The sequence below is a fragment of the Octopus bimaculoides genome, chromosome 2 (genome assembly GCF_046866305.1).
Source record: "Octopus bimaculoides isolate indiv1 chromosome 2, ASM4686630v1, whole genome shotgun sequence".
In the NCBI taxonomy this organism is placed as follows: Eukaryota; Metazoa; Mollusca; class Cephalopoda; order Octopoda; family Octopodidae; genus Octopus; species Octopus bimaculoides.
In genome coordinates this window covers 130,665,086-130,692,079 of record NC_142929.1, presented here as the reverse complement: position 1 = coordinate 130,692,079, position 26,994 = coordinate 130,665,086, and the positions used below count along the sequence as shown (strand labels likewise).

Genomic DNA, 26,994 nt, shown 5'->3' with positions numbered 1-26,994 from the left:
TATCGTATTTCATTTTAAGTAAAATTGGATTAATTAGACTTCAAATTTTAAAATATTTCGTGAATTATTTTCACTTTTGTTTTATTTCGAGATTCTCGTCACTCCCCACCCTTACTTGTACTTCGTTATTTAAACATTTTGATTTTCATTGAAGTGAGGTAGGTTATTCTACTCTTTTTTTCATATCACGACCCAGTTTGGTAAATGATCTAATTTGGATAATCTTCTTAGAACTGGGCACATATATTTATTACTGGTGTTGATATATTAGACCATTCCGTACCACCGGAATATAGCAATAAGTCGATGGCGTTGACCACGTTGTTACGGCCAGGTATGTTTATTGTTTATATAGAACTTCAGTGTGTCTTTCTATCATATTCCTAATGTCTACTTGAAGACAACTTTCTATTTAACATCTTGTGAGCAACTATTTGAATATATACATGGCGGACTTATTAAATCTAAATCAGAAACAAAAGTTTAAAAAAGCTGAAAAACAATTAAAAATTCCTTAATTTGTTAATTAAAGTAATACAAATAGATATTGAGTGGGGCATCCGAGTTACGTGTTTGGCTCTCACCCAAACTTTGTATCTCATTTTGAAAACACACACACATATATATATATATATATATATATGGGCTTAGTGATGCTAACAGAAAAATAGAACTCGAATTATGAGTTTATGTATGCATATTATTATATATAGTTAATTTTTGACTGAGCACCTTGGACAAAATGCTTGGCGGCATTTCATCTGTCTTTACGTTCTGAGTTAATATTTTGCCGCGGTCGACTTTGTCTTTCATCCTTTCGTGGTCGATGAAATAAGTACTGGATGTGCATTGGGGTTGATGTAAGGGCTGAGGGTTTCGTTCGTTGGCACTTACATATAAACACACTTTAATTGTAATGAATATTTATACATATCAAATATTTACTTTGTATATATAGCCATGAACGATATATTAGGTATTGGAAGAGTAAATTGTTTTTCTTTTTGTTATGGTGTAAAGCGGACTCCCTATTTAAAAAATGGTGCTTATTTTTGTTAATTCTAGATATATCAGTGCGGCGATGATACGATGTTCGCTATCGTTGTAAACATGTATTGATGGGAAAATATATTGAACAATATAACTCGACATAATTGGATGGTTAAATTAACTGACATGGAATATTGATTTTCTTTTATTTTGTTTTGATATTTTTGAATATCTTCATTATTTTTTTAAAATCTTCATTTTTCATATAAAGAGACAATGAAATGCAATTTACTTGCTTTTCCCATTTGAATCTAAACCCCTTAAAGTTATGATCGTGTTAAATCTTAAAATAAATATTGAAAAAACAAACAAACAAAACTAATAATTTATTTTGATTAGTCACAAGACTAATTTTGTAGGTAGGGAAATTGATTGGTTAGTCTAAGATGAAAATGTACTCAGGTATTTTTGCATGAGATAGCTATACCCCATCATGTTCACGAACACGCTAGATTGTACCCTACCCGAAAATCTTTCACAGTCTACCAAATAAGTAAGTTTTGAGCTTACAGCTCTATCTGTCGCTGTTTCTTCTACCGCTACTTCTACTCCAATTAATGAATCTGTCTCTCCTCCCCCGCATATTGCACACCCTAACTCCTCCCCCGCATATTGTGTCATTCCAGACAACATACAAAACAATTTTCCCCCAGAACTGCGTTTTAGGTGTACACACTTTCAGCTCTTTTTCTTCTCCAGCTACAACTAACCCACAAGAATAACATCTTTCTCGTATCATCTCCAGAGATGCTGGAAATCATATGGACAATACAGGGATTTATGTCCTGATTTTGTATGTAAAATATACTTAGTCTTATAGAGGTTGATTTGAGTTCACATACGTGAACTTGGGGCACTGTCATGGTATTAGCTGTCAGAATTGAAAGTAGAACTGACAAGGAACGTTACTGCTGGTTTGAGTTGATTCTTTGGCTACTGACTAGCCGGAGCTATCTATCTGTCTGTCTGTCTGTCTATCTCACTATCTCTCTCTCTCTCTCTCTCTCTATATATATATCTATCTATCACTCGTTCACCTCTGTTTGTGTCCGTAGAATTTATCAAATTAGAAAACGCAAATTTAATATAAAAATATATTTTCTGAAATTGCAAATTATTTAAAATATAAAAATATAATTTTCAACAGAGACAATTTATCAAAATAGAAAACAAATGAAGTTTGAAGTTTAAAAATAATAGGATCGACCACTCACGACTAGCTAGCGCGGACGCGCGACTGCGCGTTCGGGACCACTCTGCTTTAGTAGTACCCTTATACTCTGTGTGTTTTCAAACGCATGGATATAGGTGTCAAATTTGTTCCAATAACTTTCGAGTGATAGATAGAGAGAGACAGACAGACATATAGCTCGCTCCGGCCAGTCATGGTATTAGCTGTCAGTAGCCAAAGAATCAACTCAAACCAGCAGTAACGTTCCTTCAGATTTTTCTACCCTCACTTCTGACAGCTAATACCATGACAGTGCCGAACTTGGTGCTAACAACAACCTGTCACCCTTGGTATTGTGTCTTATAGTGTGGACTTGATGTATTTTATTGTGCTACTGGCAATAGAGAGCTTGTCCCACGTGAACGGGATTGTTGTCTTCTTTCTACCCTGAATTTGTTCTTATCTGGAATAACTAATTTCTTAGGTAGGCAGGTTTTCTACAAGATGTCCTTCCTATCACTAACCACTTTATAACATGTACTAGGTGTACAGAGTTCATCATGCCACCAATAAAGAGGTTTCTTTACACAAGAACTAAAGGATTCCCTCTAATTTGTACTATTTTTAATTGGGTATTGCTCTCATAGATGGGTAGCCTTGCAATGTAGCTTCTGGAGTCCATGTCTTGAATTATTAAATAGTGTATTTTGGCTTTGGCTATCCCTATCCCTTCCACCCTACCTTATCTCTGTTCATTCTCCTCTTAAAACAATGAACCCGTTGAAACATTGCAGTGGTTGAAATTGAGATAATAACATCAAAACACTTAAAAAGATCACACACACACATGTAGCCACCATTTATACACAGAGAATACTCTTTAGTCTTGTCAAGGACACAGGAGCCTTTTAGTGCTGGTGTTGTGATAGAATGCACACAATATACTTCTAAAGTGATAAGAAATAGAAAGGATATCCATAGAAAACAATGGACTGTATGAGCTGAATAGGGTCCCTGATGACTTGTCCAATGTATGCTGTTGTAGAAAAAGCTAATGTAAAAGTTATCTACACATGCACACACATATCATCAACATTATTATTTAATGTCTATTTTTCTATGGTTGGATACTTTTCCTGTTACCAATGCTTAACTGTTTCCAAACAAATTAATATTTTCCTAGGGCCAGTCATGTTGATAATACAACATAAATCTATTTTAGTTGTGTAAACGTAGTGAAGGTTATTTTAGAATAAATCTCAATGACAACACATAATCAACAATTATCCATCCTTCCAGCTTCTCTGCCCACTATTCCTGGAAGTGTTGTGGTGGTAGAGTTCTCAGATATCTCATCCATAGGGTCCTGTCAGAAGCAACTGTCATTAGATTTTCTGGCTGGATGCCCAAGCATAATCAATTGAGACTTATGGATATTATCCAACTGTCTTAATTTTGGTTTACACCAAGGTCTCCTGCTAGTTGGCTTGGCTTGAAGAATCCATCTTGCGATTCTTCCCTATGACTATTCGGAAAGGCACCATTCCCAATGGCTGGTGTATTATAGTTAGCGGCTTCAAGGGTAAAGGTGATGGCTTAGATAGAAACAACTACAGAGGCATTAAATTGCTAGACCAAGTCATGACAGTTACCAAGAGGGTTATTGCTCAATTGATTAGAAATAAAATCAAACTAGATGGGATGCAGTTTGGTTTTGTACCTGGGAAGAGTACCACAGATGCCATCTTCCTAGTGAGTACTTAACCAAAAGTAAGCCATTGTACTTAGCCTTCATTGACCTGGAGAAAACTTTCGACAGAGTTCCTCGCTCTGTTATATGGTGGTCTCTAAGGAAGTTAGGAATAGAGTGGTGGCTTGTTAGAGCTGTACAAGCCATGTACAGTGGTGCTATCAGTAAGGTGAGAGTCAGCCATGAATAAAGTGATGAATTTAGCATTCAGGTAGGAGTTCACCAGGGGCTCAGTTCTCAGCATACTCTTATTCATTATAATCCTCCGTGCCATAACAGAGGAATTCAAAACTAGGTGCCCATGGGAACTGATATATGCTGATGACCTTGCTCTTATTACAGAATCTTTAGCAGAATTGGAGAAGAAATTCCAGATATGGAAACAAAACCTGGAATCAAAGGGCCTTAAAGTTAACCTAGCTAAAACAAAAGTGGTTGTTAGTAAGAAAGAAGATAAAACTCTCTTTCCGTCAGTTAAATGGCCCTGCTCAATATGTAGGAAAGGAGTTGGAAGAAATTCTATTCGATGCACACAGTGTAAATTATGGACACATAAGAGGTGCAGTGGAATCACAGGTAAATTAACAGATAAAGTTGTCTTTGTATGTGACAGTTGTGCAGGAACAATAAGCACTAAGAGCACATGGGAATTAGATTCTCTCAAATGCCCAGGAGGCTCTCTTAAGGTTGTAGATAGTTTCTATTACCTAGGTGACCAAATAAGCAATGGTGGGGGATACTCTGAAAGTATTGTTTCTAGAATAAGAATTGGGTGGAGGAAGTTCAGAGAGCTATTACCTCTGTTGGCAACAAAAGGACTCTCTCTCAGAGAGAAAGGTAGACTATATGATGCTTGTGTGCAAGCAGCTATACACCATGGTAGTGAGACATGGGCTCTGAATGCAGAAGACATGCGTAGACTGGAAAGAAACAAAGGTGGCATGCTCTGTTGGATGTGCAACATCAGTGCACGTGTACAGCAAAGTGCAAATGTATTGAGAGAAAAATAGGGCATAAGAGGAATCAGATGTAGCATGCAAGAGAGAAGACTACTTTGCTTTGGACATGTAATGTGTGTGAATGAGGACAGCTGCATCAAGAAGTGCAAATCACTGAAAGTGGACAGTACCCACGGAAGTGGGAGACCCAGGAAGACATGGGATGAAGTGGTGAGGACCAATCTCAGGAAGTTGGGCCTCACAGAGGAAATAACAATGGACCAAGTTGTCTGGCAATATGAAGTTCTTGAGAAGACCCGCCCATGTCAGCGAAACTGAGTTCTAGAAGCAAATCCACTCACAAGACTTTGGTTGGCCTGGGGCTATGGTAGAAGACACTTCTCCAGAGTACCATGCTGTGGGAATGAACTCAGATCCATGTAGTCTGATCTATGCCAGTCTGCTAAGTTACAGAGATGTGAATACACCAGGGCTAATTGTCAAGCAGCAGAGAGGGGAGGCAACCCCCCCCCCCCTCAAATCCACTCACAAGGCTTTGGTTGGCCTGAGTCTATAGTAGAAGGCACATGTCCAAGATGCCATGCAGTGGTACTGAACCCAGATCCATGTGGTTGGGAAGCAAACTTCTTACCACACAGCCACTCTTGTGCAATATACATGTAATGCTTCAAGTATTTTCAGTTTTTACCACACACACATATAATTTGCTGTTACAACCTAACAAAGTTGTAACAGTACCCTTTGAGAAACACATTTATTAAGAAAGATTTTACATTCCTGTGGCTGGTTGTGTAATATTAGCTTCAGTAATCTCCTTACTTTGAGATATTAAAGATCCCAGAAAACAAGATATCTTTTAATAGTTATAGCAACAGTACCAATTATTCTGTAAACTTCTGCTACCTAGGTGAGTGAAAATGTCAGTCATCAAGTGAATAATTGGGATTTGTATCAGAAATTATGAAACTTATGATAATTAAATGTAAGTATTAAATTCAAAGGAGGTAGAGGAAAAGGTAAAAAGAAAAATACAAGTTACTGGAGGCTGTAATTAGGCTGATCCCTTTGTTACATGAAAATCCACATATTTGCCACTTGTCAAGGAGAAACTCTCCAGCCTCATCTCCCTTATTAACAATTTTAATCCTTCAGATATTATTTGGCATATTTTTATCATTGTCACTTTTCTAGACATCACTGTTACCATTGACAGCAACCTTTTATCCAAAGTGGTATTTTTTATTGAGTCGATGAGGTTGATATGACGGGTGTTTAAGTTTTGTTCATGTAGTTCATACCTGCGAAGACAGTGTGAGCTGAGAGTGAATTGTAGCAAGGAACAAAGAGGTATTTTTTTTTTTTGCAAGGGCATGGGACAAGTAAGGACGACAACAGGAGATGTTGGGGGATTAGGTAGTTTTGGGTGAAGGTAGACACAATTTGTATATTCACAGGATCAAAAGTCATTATAGTAGTAGTAGAAGATGTTATATATATATATATAAGAACTAGTGATTGTATTGAGTTATTGAATGAATCTGCTAATCAGCTGGATGGTTTTTTTAAAATGAAATCTAGGATGTTTGTGTGCATGTAACATGGGTTCAGGTCATGACATGTGAGCTATTCTCAGTGTATATACTCAAGCTTCACAAACATGCAAAGAATTCATAATTTATATAAGAAGATAGTCGATTATATTAACTTATTTTATCACAAGCAAACACTGTAACCTATTGTTGCGGAGATCCCCTTCGGTCATGATTGACCATGGGATTGCACCTAGGAAGTTACTCTCCCAGGCACAAGTTCGGGCAAGGTTATTTATGGAAGACCAGCAGTCACCCATGCATACCGGATTCCCCTCTCCATGCCACCAGTGTTATCCAAGGGAAAGACAAAAGCCAATACAGTTTGGCACCAGTGACGTCGCAACTCATTTCTACAACTGAGTGAACTGGAGCAATGTGAATAAAGTGTCTTGCTCAAGAACACAACACACAGCCCAGTCCGGGATTCGAACTCACAACCTCACGATCATAAGCTCGACGCTCTAACCACTGAGCCATGCACCTTCACTGTAACCTATTGTATATATTGAATAAATGGGCTGTTATTTCAATGACCATTTTACCAAACATCTCTGTATGTTGAATGATCATTCATCATCATTTAATGTCCACTTCCCATGCTTACATGGGTCAGATGGAAATTGTTGAGGCATATTTTCTATGACTGGATCCCCTCTCTATCACCAATCCCCACCTGTCTCAAACAAGGTAATATTTTTTTTACAGAAGACTAAACAAACAACCTCGTTTGTACAACTATGATGCTCATTTATAACCATCATGTGATATCTAGACACAGATGCATACATACATCATAATCATCATTTAACATCCGTTAGATAGTTAACTGATAGTTGGCCAATAATTTATTATACTTGTTCCAGATTAAGAGTTTCTCAATTTATCAGATAATTAGAATTGCAAATTACCCAATAACAGTATCCAATTGTATATAATTGATGTCTACAATAATGGGTTTTTTCATTGTCTGCTCTGTGTGATTCTTTTAGTCAATCGGTGGCATTCTATACTTTGATGTGCCTCAATTCTTAATGAATACTTTTAACCATTTCGTTACTATATTTCTGACCAAAATACACCCCTCATGAGTTTCAATTAAATTCTAAAATAATCACGAATTTAGAGTAGTCTCATTAAACACCTGTAACTTTTTTATTTATCAACATATTAATGTGATATTTGGAACATAATTAAAGAAAGGGTTCTTAATCAATTCTATTGCATAATTTTTGTCTCAAAGTTCTCCACGTACTTTGGGTGGGGATGGGGGTACTGCTAGTGTCTCTCACATGTAAATATTGGTTCAGCTTCACGACTCGTACTCGTTCATAATACAGGAAATATATTCATCGCCAAAAGGTTCTTGATCGCTCCAGTAATTTGTTATTCTGGGTAATTGTCTAATACCCATAATAATATTTATGGCAAAAGATGCTTGTATTTCATCTACAGTTGCAGGAAACCACAAGCTATCTTTTTTTTCCGGTTTGTTTACATTCTACGTAACGGTTTGTTTCCGCAGTAATCATTTCAAACAAGCATGAAAAAGAAGTCTAATTGTTTCGCTTCCTGAGAAAGACTATGGGTAGACCCTGTTTAATCAGAAAAATTGTTAATAAAGATATTTTTAAAATCTTTTTCTGGTGTAAAATCATCCTCGCTGTCGCCGTCGCTGCTTTCAGTTTCGGATACAGAAATATCCGATTCATTATCGTTCACCACGTACTTTTGTAGCTCATTCATTCTTTTCTTAGATATCGCCATATCTTCTGTTGAAAAACCTTCAAATTAGGAATCACTGCTTGATAGCATGAAACTCCTCTCCATCTTCAAAGTTGAAAAAAATTAACGCCGCAAAAAATGTGGAAAAAAATCTTCCAAAATTCACTGAGTTCAAATATCACGCCAAACAATATCAGAGACAATAACTCAACTGTTTGCAAAGTGAAATCAGGTGTTTGAACGAATGTACTAACGATATTTGGGTTCAAATATACGTTTGAATAACAATGGGTACGCTCGGCCGGCTACGGCCGGGTTAGTCTTATGAACCAAAAATTTTTTCGGCCGGGTTAGTAACGAAAGGGTTAACTGATATATCATTTAACTACGGTAGTAGTTGAATAATATTATTAAGACCACAATTCACTCACGCACAGCATCTTTCAGAGCTTGTCGCTAATTCAATTCTTAACCAAATTGAGAAGTGTTGACATTTTTGAAGAGGGCTGGTCCCTATCTGCATTTTGGCATTAAAAAAAAATCGAGATTTGATCCAGTAGAAAAAAGGTTTGCATCAAAATTTGTAGCAACGTTATAGGAGATTAAGTAAGGCCACCGATCAAGTTTAGATCTATATAACTTTTTTATTTATTTTAAAAGCAAAATATATTTATCTTAGCTTCAATGAAGAATGAAGAATTTTGTAGTTTTGTTCCCATGCAGCAAAAATTTGTATTAAAAATGTTGTGAGGTAAAATATGAAAAAAATATATAAGTAAGGCAAACAATTGGATTTAAGTATAATTAACTTTTTTATTTTAAAAACAAATTATATTTTAATTAATCTTAAGTGATAGAGCTGAATTCAAGGAATTTCATGGTATCAATCTCATGCAGTGAAGTTTTAAAAGAAAAAAGTTATGAGTGTTTGTTTCTCAAACTTGAGGATAGCCTTTGACAGGGTCCCCCAATCCCTTTTCTGGTGGTTAGTGCAGAAACTAGGGATAGATGAGTGGTTAGTGAGAGCTGCACAAAACCAATGTAGGAAGGCAGACAGATCACAAATCCCTTCAGGTAGATGGCCCTGCTCAATCTGTAGAAAAGGCGTAGGTAGAAAGTCCATAAGATGTACCTGGTGTAAGCTATGGAAACCTAAGAGGTGCAGCAATATATATATATATATATATATATATAGATATAGTGAGAGCTGTGCGAGCCATGTACAGAGATGCTGTCAGTAAGGTGAGGGTTGGAAATGAGTACAGTGAAGAATTCCGGGTAGAGGTAGGGGTCCACCAAGGTTCTGTCCTCAGCCCCCTCCTATTCATCATAGTCTTCCAGGCGATAACAGGGGAATTCAAGACAGGATGCCCCTGGGAGCTCCTCAATGCTGACGACCTTGCACTAATTGCTGAGTCAGTATCAGAACTAGAGGAGAAGTTTCAGGTGTGGAAGCAGGGACTAGAATCGAAGGGCCTTAGAGTCAACCTAGCTAAAACCAAAGTCCTAATAAGTAGAAAGGTAGACAAAACACAAACCACTTCAGGTAGATGACCCTGCTCGATTTATAGAAAAGGTGTAGGTAGAAGCTCTATAAGATGTACCAAGTGCAAGCTATGGACACATAAGAGGTGCAGCAATATCAAAGGCAGGTTAACTAGGAAGTTAGTTTTTGTATGTGGCAGATGTCCAGGTGCAATAAACACTGTAAATATGCAGAAAACAACTTCTGTCTCATTCCAGGGAGAAAAACTAGATGTAGTTGATAGCTTCCGCTATCTAGGTGACCAAGTTAGTAGTGGGGGAGGGTGCGCTGAAAGTGTAGCTGCTAGAATAAGAATAGCCTGGGCAAAATTCAGAGAGCTCTTACCTCTGCTGGCGACAAAGGGCCTCTCACTCAGAGTAAAAGGCAGACTGTATGACGCATGTGTACAAACAGCCATGTTACATGGCAGTGAAACATGGGCCATAACTGCTGAGGACATGCGTAAGCTCGCAAGAAATGAAGCCAGTATGCTCTGATGGATGAGCAATGTCAGTGTGCATACTCGACAGAGCGTAAGTATCTTGAGAGAAAAGTTGAACATAGGAAGCATCAGTTGTGGTGTGCAAGAGAGACGATTGTGCTGGTATGGCCGTGGTGAGAATGGATGAGGATAGCTGCGTGAAAAAGTGCCACACCCTAGCGGTTGAGGGAACCCGTGGAAGAGGCAAGCTTAGGAAGACCTGGGATGAGGTGGTGAAGCATGACCTCCAAACATTAGGCCTCACCGAGGCAATGACTTGTGACCGTGACCTTTGGAAATATGCTGTGCATGAGAAGACCCAGCAGGCCAAGTGAGACCAAAATCCAAGGCCTCTGCCAGAGATTTAGCCAGCCCGCTTACATGTAACATTCTTTGGACACTAAACTCCGCTTGCAAAGACATGGTGAGGCAAGTGAAATCGAAATCGAACTTAATTTGTAGAAACACTAAACTCGGCTTGTGACGACCTGTTGGGGCAAGCGAAAGCGAAATCGTGATGGTACCTGTACCAGTGGAGCACTAAGAGCACCGTCCGAGCGTGATCGTTGCCAGAGCAGCTGTCTGGCTTCCGTGTCGGTGGCACGTAAATAGCACCAGTGTGATCATTACCAACATCGCCTTCCTGGCACGTGAAGAGACATTCGAGCGAGATCGTTGCCAGTGCCGATGGACTGGCTCCTGTGCAGGTGACACGTAAAATACACTATTTCGAGCGTGGCCATTGCCAGTACCCGCCTGACTGACCCTCGTGCCGGTGGCACGTAAAAGCACCCACTACACTCTCAGAGTGGTTGGAGTTAGGAAGAGCATCCAACTGCAGAAACTCTGCCAAATCAAATTGGAGCCTGGTGTTGCCTCCTGGTCCACCAGTCCTCAGTCAAATCGTCCAACCCCATGCTAGCATGGCAAGCGGACGTTAAACGATGATGATGATGATGATATATCATCATCATCATCATTTAGTGTCTGCTTTCCATGCCAGAATGGGTTAGACAGTTTGACTGAAGCTGTTAAGCTGGATGCCCTTCCTAATGCCAACCACTCCAAGAACATAGTGGGTACTTTTTACATAACACCAGCATCAGCCACAACTACACTTTCACTTGGCTTGATGAGTTTTCTCAATGTGATATAATATATATATATGTGTGTGTGTGTGTGTATATATATATATATATATATATATATATATAAACACCCATACCTGTCCATGTAAAAAGCATCTAGCACACTCTGTAAAGTGGTGGGCATTAGGAAGGGCATCCAGCTGTAGAAACCAGGCCAAATTAGGCTTATACCTGGTACAACTCTCTAGCTTGCCAGCTCTGGTCAAGCCATCTAACCCATGTCATCATGGAAAACAGATGTTATTAACTGGTGATATATAAACATAAAAAGTCAAGGAGATATGAGAGGTGAATATATATTTAGTTAACCAATAGTTAAATGTGATAGCCAGAGCTTGTTTGGGGTTACTGCCCTCCTGTGGTTGGCTAGAACATACCTCTTGTCCATTCTCATTTGGCAAGATTTCTAAGGCTGAATGTCCTTACACCAACCACTCCACAGTGTACTGAGTGCATTGTTATGATGCCACTAGAAAGTTGTCTTGACATTGACAAAACAGGATGAAAGGATCCTCTCAAATCTATGATGTCCTCGCACATCTACCAAAAATCTACAAATGTGTGTTACCCATTTTACTATGCTCCATCGCCATTATTTATATTTATTTATGTTTTGTTTTTGGTATTTTTAAAAGAAAGGGAATTGGAGAGGATACTATATGTTCACATAAACGCTTCAGAGTTGTTTCCCTTGTACGCTTCTTTTTTTTTTTTTGGTGGTGGACGTAATCAATGTATTGGGTTAACTCCTATTTTATAGTTGTAAAAAAAGTATAGAAATATATCGCTTTTTCTATTGAATGCTTTGGGTTTTAAGTGTCACTCGTTTACACGTTTTGAATTATACTCCTTCTTCAAACATCAACATGTTTTATTTCCAAATCATTTATCAAGTATAGCAGATATTGTAGCAACAAATATCACAGAACCAGTTATTTGCTGGCATTTGCCTCGATGCTTACTAGGTAACACTGTCGTATGTTGTTGGTGCAACCTCTCTGCAAAGATTGACATGTACTCAGCAGATGTTCATAAGTTCCTGTCTGCTCTTTACTGGTTTCAACCAGGACGTGTGGCTATGCTGTTTGGCAAGATATTTACTGGGGGTTCGTGTAAACATGGAACTATTCATTAATGCTGGTTATTGTCGGAAGTTTTCAATAAACAATAGTTTAAAAACGAAATTATTCAATCGTGAAATACTATTATATTTGGTGGGCATTTTTTTTTCTTGGCTTATAAATGTGAACGAGGTGTGTTTATCATGGACAACGCAGTTTCTGCTAAGGACTTCGAATAGTGAGCCTTGTGGGTGACTACTAGGTAGTTCAGCCGTAGTCTAGTCCTATATGTCATTTATCTCCCTTGCATTTCCAATTATAAGGGGAAACAACTCGGCCTTTTCTTTTTCGTTCAGAAATTGTTATTAACTCAGTCGATTTATTCCATGTTCGATTAACTGAAATGCCTAGTCACTGAATTAGCGTGTAAGTAATTGAAAATTTCACAAGCAGTTGTACCTTTAAAGTAATCTCCAGACAAGATTGTGTAGCACGGCTGGTCTTTTGAATTACAAATACAATCTGTTTTTACAGGTTTTGCTATATAGTTTTCATCCATCTACTCACAAACAACGTTACGTGGGGGAGGAGAATAAATAAAAGCTACTTGTCTAAGATACAACGCACTAGGATCGAACCCGAGATTCCATAATTGCGAAGCGAAATTATTTGGTCATGTATTGTGGGATGTAGAATTAATCCATCACCTACTTTAACTTAGCCCTTCTCCCATCATTTATTTTGGAGACCCATAAAAGGGCAATCCTGACTAAGCAGTAACATTCCCACTCCCAGGTCGAGGAGAGTAAATTAGTTAAATTTCGTAGATGCATTTGTCTGACAAGTGATTTGGTCTGAGATTGTTTGTTGAAAGTAAAACAGTTACAGCATGGAAGACACCTATTAACCATTTAAAAACACACAAAGATTGTTCACTTGACTTAAACATTTATTAGTTGGTGTCAAAATTTTCATTGCACCAACTGCAACTAGGTCACTGATACATAGTTCTGTATTTCCGTGAAGCAAAATAGAAGAATCGACATTGATTTGAAAGAATATGAGTAACAAAATTATTTTTGCTTGTTTGTAAACTGGTCAAAGGAAAGTACCCATGATCTTTGTAGGCCCTCCTAAAACCAGTTGCTGAGTGCAACATATTGAATATCCAACACTTACATCTTATCTCTTGTTTTAGTCGTAAGATTGTGGCCATGCTGGAGCACCACCTTGAAGAATTTTTAGTTGAATGAATCAAACCCCAGTACTTCTTTTTTGTTTTGAAGCCTGGTATTTATTTTATCAGTCTCTGTTGCTAAACCGCTAAGTTACAAGGCCGCAAGTCCACCTATACTGGTTGTCAAGCAACGGTGGTGGTGATGGTGGGAGACAAACACAGACACCTGTAGATCATCATCATCATCGTTTAATGTCCATTTTTCATGCATACATGGGTATGATGGTTCACAGGAGCTGGCCAGGTAGAAAAATTACCTTGTGCTTCTGTGTCTATTTTGGCAGGGTTTTTACAGCTGGATGCTCTTCCTAACACCAACCACTCTTTCATTTTCTGTCTACTGACAGTCAGCCTGAGATTATAGTAGAAGACACTTGCCCAAGGTGTCATGCAGTGGAACAGGTGGTAGGGAAGCAAACTTCTTTCCGTACAGCCATATCTGTACCAAAAACTATTTCTTAAAAAATTTCTGTCAAAATTTAAAATATAAGAAGGATATATTGTCAGTGAGCAGAAAAATGACTGATGGAAACAAAGATCCATTATAATATTTCATTATATAAATCCTCACTTTCTTAAGTAATTTCTATAAAAATATAACTTAAGGAGCACTATCCCATTATCTAAAAGGAGGCATGTACTCTTTTACTTGTTTCAGTCATTTGACTGTGGCCATGCTGGAGCACCGCCTTTTAGTCGAGCTAATCGACCCCAGGACTTATTCTTTGTAAGCCTAGTACTTATTCTATCGGTCTCTTTTTGCCGAACCGCTAAGTTATGGGGACGTAAACACACAAGCATCGGTTGTCAAGCGATGGTGGGGGGACAAACACAGACACACAAACACACATACATACATATATATATACATATATACAACGGGCTTCTTTCAGTTTCCGTTTACCAAATCCACCCACAAGGCTTTGGTCGGCCCGAGGCTATAGTAGAGTAGAAGACACTTGCCCAAGGTGCCACGCAGTGGGCCTGACCCCGGAACCATGTGGTTGGTAAGCAAGCTACTTACCACACAGCCACTCCTACGCCTATGATTAAATTATTTATTCACTTACTTATTAAGTCTATTTTATGTGAAATTATTGCATCTAGCCCTCTGGAGCTGTTACAACCATGTATCAAATACATCTAAGCCTTGTCAGATGTAGCAATAAATGTTATATTTCTCTTGTATTTAATTCTAAAATAAATTTTTCAGTTGTAATATTCAGTACTAGATATTTTAAGTGGAATTTGCATATTTATCCACTCATTTTCTTTGTTTCCACATTTGATTTCAGCCATATTTAGTACAAAAGGGATTATAAGTGTAATTTTGCTGCTAATAGTATTCCAACAACTGTCGTGTAAGTCTTTTCTTATTTTATTGGGTTTCTATAACTTCAATACATATTAATTTGGGACAGAATTTAAAATTTCAACGTTTATGATCATTTTTTTAATATGAAATGTAACGTGTCTGGAATGGCACAACAATGCAGAGTGGACTATATAATAACTGTTATAAATAATTTAATTATTCATAGTCTAATATAATATTTTGGAATGTAAAAATTCCTTCTTCAGATATTGCTAGGAAGTAATGGAATCACTGTTATAAACCGTTGGAAAACCAACTATAACAGTGACTCCATTACTTCCTAGCAACATCTGAAAAAGGAATTTTTATATTCTGAAAAAGGCAGTGCTCCAGCATGGCTGCAGTCAAATGACTGAAACAAATAAGAGTTAAAAAGTAGACTATGAATAATTAAATTATTTATAACAGTTATTATAGTCTGCTCTGCATTGTTGTGCCATTCCAGACACGTTGCATTTCACAAACAATACACAATGTTTCCAGTGAACTATAATACCTGCTTATTTTTTTTTATCTTTTACTTCTTTCAATTATTGAACTGTAGCCGTGCTGGAGCACTGTCATAAAGGGTTTGATCAAACAAATTGAGTCTAGTGAGGTTTTTTTGTGTTTTTTTTCTTTTCTTTTGGATAAATCTGGTTCTTATTCTATTGGTCTCTTTCACTGAAATACTTTGTTACAGGGATGTAAACAAACCAACACCAGATGTCAAGTGATGGCAGAGCATACACACATACACACACACACACACAATATACAACAGGCTTCTGCACATTTTCTGCCTACAAAATTCACTCTCAAGGCATTAGTTGGCCCACTGCTATACTAGAAGATACTTGCCCAAGGTGCCATGCACTGGGACTGAACTTAAAACCACATGGAGACGATTTTTTTACTTTCTACAAATGAAAGATATCAAGTGCAATGGCTATTATTTCTAATAGGTGTTAATGAACTGAGTATGTGCAATATAATACCATGGTAGGTAGAATTTCTAGTTGCTGTTTCTCTTTAATTTTCTAACAAATAATTTTTTGTGATTGATTATATTTCATCTTTAAGGCAATGTGAACAAAATATTTTAGTGCCTACATTTTTGAAGTAACACTGTTGGATATGAAATCAGACCATTGGTAACCCATAGTCCTAAGGTCCCTAGATGGTGTCCAAGAGCAAGATGGGGAAGACCAGAGATCTAAAGACCCAGATCTTGGTCCTCCTGCTCAGGTAATTCAATGAAGAGGTATGGTTCAGTTGGTCAAACAACTGAATACTCATTTTTGAAATTGATGTGAAGATCCTTTTTCTTCTTTTCTTAAAATTCTGTTTCAAGTCCAAAGGAGTTTATCCTGTTATGATTTTCTGAATCAAAAGGAGCAAAAGTTTATCATAGACCTTGAGTTGAAGAAAACTGATTGGATAGAATGGAATGTATACCTACTCTAGTATATAGGTTCCGTATTAAACTAGCTTTAACTTGGCTGTTAAAAGTTTGTTAGAGATATACTTCAAATGTAACAATTTATAGAAAGGAGAAGAGTACCTCTTTATTTCGAGTGTTTGGCCTTAGATATACTTTAGTAATGATGTTTGTTGTCATTGCTTTTATTATCTCCTTGTGCCATGTAGTCAATGGGATATATCTAAACATTCAATCAACGAACCTGAAGTCAGTATGACATAGCAGCATTCATTAAATATTTGAAGCTGTTTGTCTTCCTCCTTCCCCTCCTCCCCCTTCCCGTTTTTCACAAACATACACATACAAAATCATCATAAACACATCCACTATTTTCTCTCAGCTTTTCAGTTATAATTTTATTGAAGAAACACACTGAAAGTTATCCACTGGCTGGAAAACAAAATTACTTTGAAATTTTATTAAATAATACATTTATATTACTGTCACTGACACTTTGAATATATTTTCTAATTATAAATGAAAGCTGAATTACTATAAATAACACCTCGTTATCTTACTAAACTGTTGGCATGTTTGCAGGTTTTCTCTGCTCTTCCTTTCAGTGACTAAGATTTTAATTAAAATATTCTTAGCCATCCATAAATATGTCTATTTTTAGTAAATTTGATATATTATAAAATAGAATAGTTCTAAAAGTTCATTGATTCATTCATCTTTTCATCATTGTTTATTAACCTATGCTAGCATTAATTAGACAGGGAGTTATTTTAAGGCAGGATTTTATGGTTGGATGCTCTTTCTATCATCAGCCTCCATCTGTTTTTTATGTAAGGGAAAGAGAAGGGATTTTTATGCAATGTACATGTAAATGGCAAACTCACTCAGAACATCTTTTCCCTGGTTGTATCTTTATGTCAACAAGGGATCTATTCTTCAGAACACCTATTACATCTTATTAACAGATTATTGTATCTCACACCTTCCTCTATGATATATATTATCATCATTTACTGTTGATGTTCCATGGGTTGCATGCATTAACAGGATCCAGTAGGCTCAACGACTGCATCATGCTTTGGCATTGTTTCTATGGCTGGATGCCCTTCCTAACACCAATCACATTACAATATGTACTGGGTGCTTCTTTTTTTGTACTGCCAGCACTAGTGAGGTTCCCATACAACTTGCGACACTACAAGCCCTAAGAGAATGGCTTTATGTTAGGGGTTAAGAGTAAAAGTAAACAACAAAGAGCCAAAACAGAACATTTCCTGCTCACTTTCCAAAATTTATGATTTCAGTCATCTCTAAACACAGAAACACTTTGGAAATTACTTTCTCCAAATATTTCAACACAGACTTTCAAGGAAAGAATATAAATAAATAAATAACTACAAACTAATAATGAGCCACTCCTTAATAATGAGATCAATTTAACCCTTTGACATTTAAACTGGCCTTGTCCAGCCCAGATATTCTACTTGTCTTATGTTCAAACTGGCCAGATCCAGCCTCTCACACCTACCCTACAATGTCATTCTAAAAATAAACAATCACATCTTTAAAATCTCAACGCTACAAAATACTACATGATTAATTTTTAAAAACATTTGACAAAGTAATCTGAATACTAAAGAGTTAAATATACTCCCGGCTGTGCCCTCCCACTCACATAACTTATCAAAGTGCCTTTTATTATAGCCTTGGGCTGACCAATGCCTTGAAGTGAATCTGGTACATAGAAACTGTGAAACTTGGAGTATGTATGTGTATAGATATATTATGGTGAACATCTATCTACTTCTTGCAGAGCTTGACTTCTTCTTTGTACCTATAATTGCTCTTTCATAGCAGGAGATCTTAAATGACTTTTGAGCTCTGAAAGGTATTTGAAAAGCTGATCACATATACTGTAACAATGTCTCATTTCAGCATGGCTCCATTTTCCGCTTATTCATTTTGAATGTTCAAGTGCCACTTCAATCCTCCTTGTGACTTGCAGGTTTTTTTGTCAGATATTGCACACGCACACACACAGTATGTAGTGTGTGTATGTCTCTAACATGTGTTGGTTTGTTTACATCTTCAAATTTAGTTGTTTTGTAAAAACAGCCAGTCAGGCAGCACTGGCATCGGCCACGTTCGGACGGTGCTTTTTATGGTAGTACATAAAAAGCACCATCCAAATGTGGCCGATGCCAGTGCTGCCTGACTGGCTCCCGTGCTGGTGGCATGTAAAAAGCACCCACTACACTCTTGGAGTCGTTGGCATTAGGAAGGGTATCCAGCTGTAGAAACATTGCCAGATCAGACGAGCCTGGTGCAGCCTCCTGGCTTGGCATTCCCCAGTCAAACCATCCAACCCATACCAGCATGGAAAACAGACGTTAAATGATGGTGATGATGATGGTACCAACGGAATGAATGCTAGACTTAAAAAATAATTACTGGTGTTGATAGGATTCACTAAACTCCTCAAGATGGCACCCTTCATGGCCATAGTTCAGTTCTGACCAATTGTGACATGACACTTTCTTTACAACAGTTTTCTTCATCATAATGCTATGAAAAAAAAAAAAGGAAGCTTCAATCTTTTCTATCTGATATAAAAAAATTTGTTCATATAATTAAACATACTTAAAGGGATAAAATATAAAATACATTATGTATATGTACAGATTTGACTGAGGTTAAGGAGTTTGCTTTGCAACCATGTGGTTTTGGGTTCACCTCTGTAAATGAATTTGGTAGGTTGAAACTATATTAAGCCTGTCATATGTGCAGGTGTGTGTGTGTGTGTGTGTGTGTATACATATGTGTTTATATATGGCTGTATAGTTAAGCTGTTAGTTTCCCAACCACATTTCCAAATTGCATTTCATTGCTTGGTACCTTGGGCAAGTGTCTTCTACTATAGCATCTGCCAACCAAAGCCTTGTGAGTGGATTTGGTAGATGGAAACTGAAAGAAGCTCATTGTATGCTTGTGTGTTTTGCCTCTCTTTGATTGCTCATTAGATGTGAATGTGCATCACCATCACACAGTGTCATTTGTTTTCAATCTTTTGTGAAAACATGCCCAGCCATAAGGAAATAGTATTTTGCTTAGAAACAGGTGAAGGTTGGTGACAGGAAGGGCATCCAGCCATAGAAAAATCTACCTCAACAAGTGTGTATGTTGATTTTTCAGTTTCCTGTGTAACCCAAGTGGTGCTGATTCTAAAATTATAACTGGTTGCTCCGTGCCTTTGAAAACTGCTGGAATATAAAAATCTCCTACCTGACAAACAGGTGATGGTTGGCAACATAAAAAGCATCCAACCATATGATACTTCAAATTAGTCCCCATTCTGATTCATGCTAGCATCAAACAACAGACAATGAATAAACAATTATTTCTTGCTTTAAGCTTTGTTCTTGGACGGTTTGACAGGATTTGGTGAGCTACAAGGCTGCATTGAGCTCCATTGTCCGCTCTGGTATGGTTTCTGTAACTGGCTGCACTTTCTAATGCCAACCACTTTGCAGTGTATACTGACTAGGTGCTTTTCTTGTTCCACCAGCTCTAGTGAGGTGGCCATTTAACTTGCAAGACAAGAAAAGGCAAAAGATGACTAGACAATGTTTACATAGGGGCTTAGTGGTCAATTTCTGTTTTCTAACCTTTTTCCATAGTTCAACAATAGTCAGGTCCCAAGGTTGACAAATTTAAAGTGCTTACACGTCTGTTCTTTAATAACTTGACTATTATATTGTTTTAGCTATTTTAGTTTCATCCTCTTGCTCTTATAATGTCAGCAATAGCAATACTTAGCTTTAATTGTTTAGAAAGCAGATTTCTCTCCCCAGCCTCTCTTCTGCTTTTAATAAAGAACAACTTTGTATTTCTTCTCTTTAAAATGTTCAAAAATTCCCTCTTTAACTGATTTCAGTGTTTTAAGATAACATCACCATCTAGTGTTTTATAATCTATTGGAGTTAAACTGAAATGTTTGTGCTTCTACATCATAATCATTCTATTTTAAGAGTGGCGAATGTGCTTTTATCCACTTTTCCTTTAAGTTGGGTTATGCAAACATTTTGTTATGTTTTTGATTTTGTTTGAAGCAAAACAAAAAACACAGTATAACTTGATTGTGTGTTAACATTCCCAACTTTTATCTTTTTTCTGGTCATCCTGGCTCATTTAAATGGCAGGTTTAAGAATGTTTTGTTCAGTTCTCTGTTCTCAGGTTGATAAAACATGTTTTAGATATATTTTATATCATTGTTTAAACTTCTGCTCTGCAACATTTTGATAAAAACTCTAACTTTTTGTCTCTTTGTTATCAGTTTTAAAATTTTAGACTATTAGCCCTTTTCTTAATTAATTAAGTGCTTCCTCTCTCAAAATATATGTGCATAATTATCAAGATTATATTTTTAATATGTCCTAATACAAATATTTAAAAAAAGTTAGTAAATAAAATGTTTGTGCCTTTTTTGGAAATTTGTTTGTGCAGGTGTGGCTATGTGGTTAAGAAGTTTGCTTCCCAACAACATGGTTTTGGGTTCAGTCCCACTGCATGGCATCTTGGTCTTCTACTAATAATGCTTGGTGGATTTGAGCAATGGAAACTGGAAGAAGCCCATTGTTTGTATATAATTGTGTCTCTCTTATCTTGACAGCACATGTTAGTTGTAAATGTGTGTCACTGCCATGCAAGCAGCTTGCTTGGAAAAAGGTGGAAGATGGCTACAAGAACATCTGGTTGTAGAAAATCTGTCTCAATAAATTGTCCAACTCATGCAAGCATGGAAAAGTAACTAATAAAATGATGATGATGATGATAATTGCTTGTAAAATAGTTGAAACTGTAAATATGCTAAAATTCACAGCTTCTATATCCATTACAATACTCTGAAATTAATACTTGGTATACATTGTTATAAATCTTTGTTTCCCTAACTGCTACACCGCCACCTTCTTAGACTTAGAATATTATTTTGTTGGCATTAGAGAATTTATAATTTGCTTTTTGTCTTGTATTTATTTACATCGTAGTTACTTAAAACCAAGTTCTTTTGTATGTGTAAAGTTAACGCCCACTCATAGTTTCCAATATCATCTACTGCTGGCTACTTTATCTGTATTTCAAATTCTTTTTTCTTCTCAGAAGAACTTTGCTTTATAGCTGGCATTTATTGTCAGTGTTGCCAAGGGAAGCTGAAAAACAGTTGTTCTGGACTACCAGCTTTCCAGTTTACTGTACATTTATGGTAGTGAAACTTCAACTCTCTTGTTCTCATATACTTGTAGTTGTGTATTTTTATTAGTTTTATGTGTGTGTGTGTGTGTAATATTTTATGAGGAAGCAAATTGCTTTGTGTTTCTTTAATAAGTTTAATGCAAAAAAAAAAGTAATTTTATTTTTTTTCTTATGCTAAATTGTTCTTCAAGAAATCTCACAGGGGAGTAACAGAAGTAGTAGTCATGTTAGTTGATAGGCAGCTATGTACTATATACAGTGGGTGAAGTATAGTTTATTTTTTATTGAGATTGTAGCAAAGAAAAATAGGTTTTTTAGAAAATGAATATGGAATATAGTGGATTGATTTGATAACGAGGAAGAAATGGTCAAGGTTGGGTTACAGAATAATATATCTTAGGTTCTGGAACATATGGGGATTAATATAAAGTCTCAGGTACTGTTACTTGAGGAACACAACACTTATTGTATAATAAACTAATATAAACATAGACTAAAATAGCAATAGTACTGTTTATCAAAGATAATTCTTCCTTGTTTGCTCTATTTAACTGAAATACAAACAATGCTCTAATTTATATTGATAATTTCAGAAAGAACATTTTTGTAGTGTAAGACCTCAGTATCCACATTGAAAATTATCCAGTTGGCTAGTTCAGTATCTCTGGTGGATATGGCTGGCTATGACAAAAGAATATTGTTAATTAACTATTGTTAACTGATTAAAACTGTTGATCAGCTAATTATGTACTGTTATTTGAAGAAAGTAATGTAGAATTATTTTTGGAGACTAAGTGCAAAGCAAGCAACACATTTAGAAAGGGGTATGTAAAAGAGTCTGGTGTTAATCTGGATGCTGTTACATGATGTACCCATTATGAGATATATATATATATATATATATATATACATATACATATACATATACATTGTGCACATTTAAAAAAGTACATTAGTATTACACTTGTTTTATTGGCTATAAAGAATTTGTAATTTACTGGTGAGACCTACTACTGGTACCATGTAAACCGGTACTATCTGTTCTATGGTCAAGTGGTCAACAAATGAACACCTCCCTCACTTGAGTAGCTTGCTATTCTTGTGAGGAGGGTGTCTAGACACTTTGAAGGACTAAAAACAAGACCTGATGAAGGATGGATGAGCTCCTTGTGGGCCAATGGTCATCCATTTGGGGAAGACAATAGAAAACCACCTTAATGTCTTTGCTAAGAAAACACTATGAGAAAGTCAGAACAAAGTAATGCTCTGGCTTTATCCAATGGGAGAGCTTATACTTGGAAAGACTTTCATTGTGGTGTCACCAATGCACTGCAAAAAAGCCTATGATACATGACAACAGTGAGTATTATACTGGATTTAAGTTTGCTATGATGCCCACTTATTAAAATAGGTCTTCTGACAAATCATTTAGAGGTTACTCAGCAAAATGTGAAAATGAAATGTAAGGTGGAGTTTACATTACATGTGTAATCAAGGCCAAGCTTTGCTATAAAAATTTGTTGTTAATTAGTGAGGCAATTATGAAAGTCTATGGTTGCTGAAAACCTTTATGTGAATTGAGGTAGCACTTATACTCACTTTAAAATATAATCAGATCAAACAGGAAACATTTATCTCTGATAACAGTTTTGTTATTTAATTTCTTGGAGATAGAACAAATAGATTTTATAGGGTAAGAAATGTAGCTAGAGTTGGGAATCAAAACAAGGCTATATAGTTTCAGCTTGCTTGGAGATTGCTTCTGCACTACTCAAATTCTTAAAAAGTAGGGAGGATGTACTGAAGTTATGAAGTTACAAAGCACTAAAAGCTTATAGACCCAATAGGTGGTGGTGGGGAGAAGTGGAGTAGGGAGAGAGGAAAACTTGTAATATAGGGCTGAGTTGAGATACAAATAGGATGAAGTTTGGATTTTTACCAATACGTGGGACAGATGCCATATTTCTGATGTGGTAACTGCATGGGGTACTTGAGAATGAACATACTACCACCACCAAGAATTTATCTGATCATAAACTAGAATGCTAATTATATAAAAAAAAAGTTTCTTGATTAATCTGAATTAACTCTTAACTTTCACTATAGTTTGATTGCAAATTATAAAAATTGAACGGCTGCTGTTAATTAAAACAATTTAATCCTAAATCCATTGCTATTACACATTTTCCCAGAGCTTACTTTGAATACAACAGTTACTAAGCAACCTAACCTTAATTTATTGTTTACTGAAAACATTAAAAATTTTAAAATATTTAAAGATTTCTAAATTTTCCTCCACCCAAAGTTTGAGTTTATATGGTTTTTAGTATCTAATTTCTCCTTCATACAATATCACTCTTTCTCCTTCTCTCTCTTTTTCTCTTATGTTTACACTTACTCTGTTTTCTCTCCTTCCCTCTCATACATATAAATGTACAATGAAAGAGTGTATATCAATATTTTTCTCATTTCTCTACACCTTCTAACTTTTCCCCACGTTGTTTTGTTCATATCTGAGATGTGAATACAATATATTTTATTTATTTTATATAAGATTGTATATTAACTCAACTAATGTTTGCATCTGTTATTGAATGTTACAAAAAATACTTATTTATTTTATTTAAATTCCATTCCATTTTGCTTCATTGATTATAACTGTTTTTATCATCATTTTTCAGCTCGATTTGGATTTAGCCGTATCTTGTCACCATTAATTATGTCTTCTGGTCCTATGCACCAAACCAACATGGGTAGTGAAACGAACTTCAACCAATCCGGCGTCTACTCTATGGCATTTGTAACGGTACCTGATATTAATGTAGCCAAACATATTGCCGGGGGTTTGGTCAGAGAAAAGCTAGCAGCTTGTGTCAATATAATACCTGGTGTGATTTCTGTGTATGAATGGGAAAATGAAGTAAATGAAGACCCTGAAATATTATTGATGATAAAGACCCGGACTTCTCGGGTCAATGATGTTGTTGAATTTGTTCGTGGCAATCATCCATATGATGTTGCAGAGGTAATATCAACACCAATTGATAAAGGCAATGCTCCATATCTTAAATGGATTGCAGATATTGTACCACAAAAGTAATTTTAATAGAGTAATTTACTTCTGAAGTTGAAGTTTGTGTAAACCATTTAGACATTTGAAGAGACTTAACTGAAATAAAATGTTCTTATTTTCTATCTTGTTTGGTCATTTACAATATCCCATTTTGGAATTTGTGCTCTGCGTCAGTATTAATTTATCAAACTAGTAGAACTAAGCACAGTAAAATTATTCTGAAATTTAAAGTTCTAATACTTTTTGTAAAAGTGATTTAGTAAATTGTTCAGAACAAACATTTTTTTTGAAAGCTACATTATTGAAAAGCATTTATTGAAGAATTAAATGCCTACTTTTCTTTTTTAAAAATATGTTTGTCAGTATTTATTGCTTTGTTTCTTTTATTTTTTATATATTTTTCCCCTTATTTACATATTATATCTTTCTTGATTTAGTTAATTCAGGTTAATAAAAGATATCAGCAAACCTGAATAACAAATGTGAAAGTTAATTAAAACAATAGACAGTAATTGCTACAGGGTTTTGGACATCGTTCTTCAAACATAATACATTATTAGATCCTAAAAGTACTCAAGAAAACCTGCCCACCACAACAGAATTGAGATCCTAAAACCAAGATACCACATAAAAAAGTATTGGTGTAGGTGCTGATACCATGTAAAAATCACTGGTGATGGTGCCATGTAAAAAACACCAAGTACACTCTGTAAAACGGTTGGCATTAGGAAGGGAATCCTGCTGTAGAAACCAAACCAAAACAATATAGAACCAGGTGTGACCCCTGACCTTATCAGTTCCTGTCAAGCCATGCCAGCATGGAAAATGGACATTAAATGTTGATAATTGATGGTAGTGATGTACTGAAATGATCAAATTAATTGAGAGACAAATAATAGTTTCTTTTTGTCAGCTTGTTTGAAGACATACCATTTCCTTATTGTTTTAACTCCCACATTTCCATGCTTGCATGAATCGTGGAATTTGTTGAGGCAGATTTTCTTCAGTTGGATGCCCTTCTTGTTGCCAAACCTCACCTGTTTCCAAGCAAGATAATATTTTTCCCATGGCCATACAAGCTTTTCGCAGAAGACTGGAAATGAATAACATCACTTGTATGATTGTTTTACAACCATTATAAGACAAGGGCACACACACACAACAGATAAATCCAGTTCTCATCTACCAAACCCACTCAGAAGGTTTTGGTCAGCCCAGGGCTATAGTAGAAGGTGCCATGCAGTGATGTTGGACCTGAGACCATATAGTTGGTAAGCAATATTCTCAACTACACAGCCTCACCTATGCATGCGTGTGTGTGTGTGTGTGTGTGTGTATTAGCTCTATAAATATTCTGTAAGAAATATAAGAAATGTTATTTGGCTGTAATAATATCTTAGAGTAGCACAAGCTGCCTAGTAACATCAGATGTTAGCTAGAACTTAGAGAAGTTTATTACACACATTCTATTGATGTTATAGGAAAGGTATAAAAGAGCCAGGGGTGGTATTTTGTATAGAATATCATCCTGACACTTGAGATAGCAAATGCTGTAAGGTATTTTTTAGTGCCAACAAAGAATACTTTGTTCAAGTAGTAGAATACATTTATTCTAATCTGAAACCCTTTCCAACTTAGCTAGAAATAGATTAGTTTCAATATCACAACTGAAATGCCTTTGTGAAACCCTAACACCATGGAGTAGCATCTTATATAAACTTAACTGAATCTGATAAATTATGGTGATAACATGGATCAAAAATTATAGGAATTTCTTTGTATTAATAATAATACTATGAATACATGTTTTTTTGCTGTTACTCTTAATAGAAATAAATACATGGCATACATGTCTTAATTACAAAACTTTTCAACAACTTAGACTAAATATACATGGAATTATTTTGTGCCATGGCACAGGTGTGGTTGTGTGGTAAGAAGTTTGCTTCCCAACAACATGGGTTTGGGTTCAGTCCCACTGTATGGCACCTTGGGCAAGTGTCTTCTACTATAGCCTTGAGCTGACCAAAGCTTTGTGAGTAGATCTGGTAGATGGAAACTGAAAGAAGTCCATTGTGTGTTTGTATCTTTGTCTAGGTTTGTCCTCCACCACCACCTGACAATCAGTGTTGGTGTGTTTACGTCCCTGTAACTTAGTGATTTGGCAAAACAGATCAAT

General features: G+C 36.3%; 1 protein-coding gene across 2 annotated transcripts; it reads left to right on the top strand.

The window, feature by feature from the left end:
* The first annotated feature begins 129 nt into the window (after positions 1 to 129).
* LOC106879235 (protein CutA homolog) lies at positions 130 to 24,935 on the top strand. Of its 2 annotated transcripts, XM_014928722.2 has the most exons (3): positions 130 to 334; positions 14,992 to 15,057; positions 24,424 to 24,935. In XM_014928722.2, exons 1-3 carry the CDS (start codon positions 307 to 309, stop codon positions 24,840 to 24,842), a joined length of 513 nt encoding a protein of 170 aa, XP_014784208.1. In that variant the 5' UTR covers positions 130 to 306; the 3' UTR covers positions 24,843 to 24,935. The 2 variants fall into 2 exon arrangements, with proteins under 2 accessions (XP_014784208.1, XP_014784209.1); XM_014928723.2 differs by lacking the exon at positions 14,992 to 15,057 and having other exon boundaries at positions 165 to 334.
* Positions 24,936 to 26,994: the final 2,059 nt, after the last annotated feature.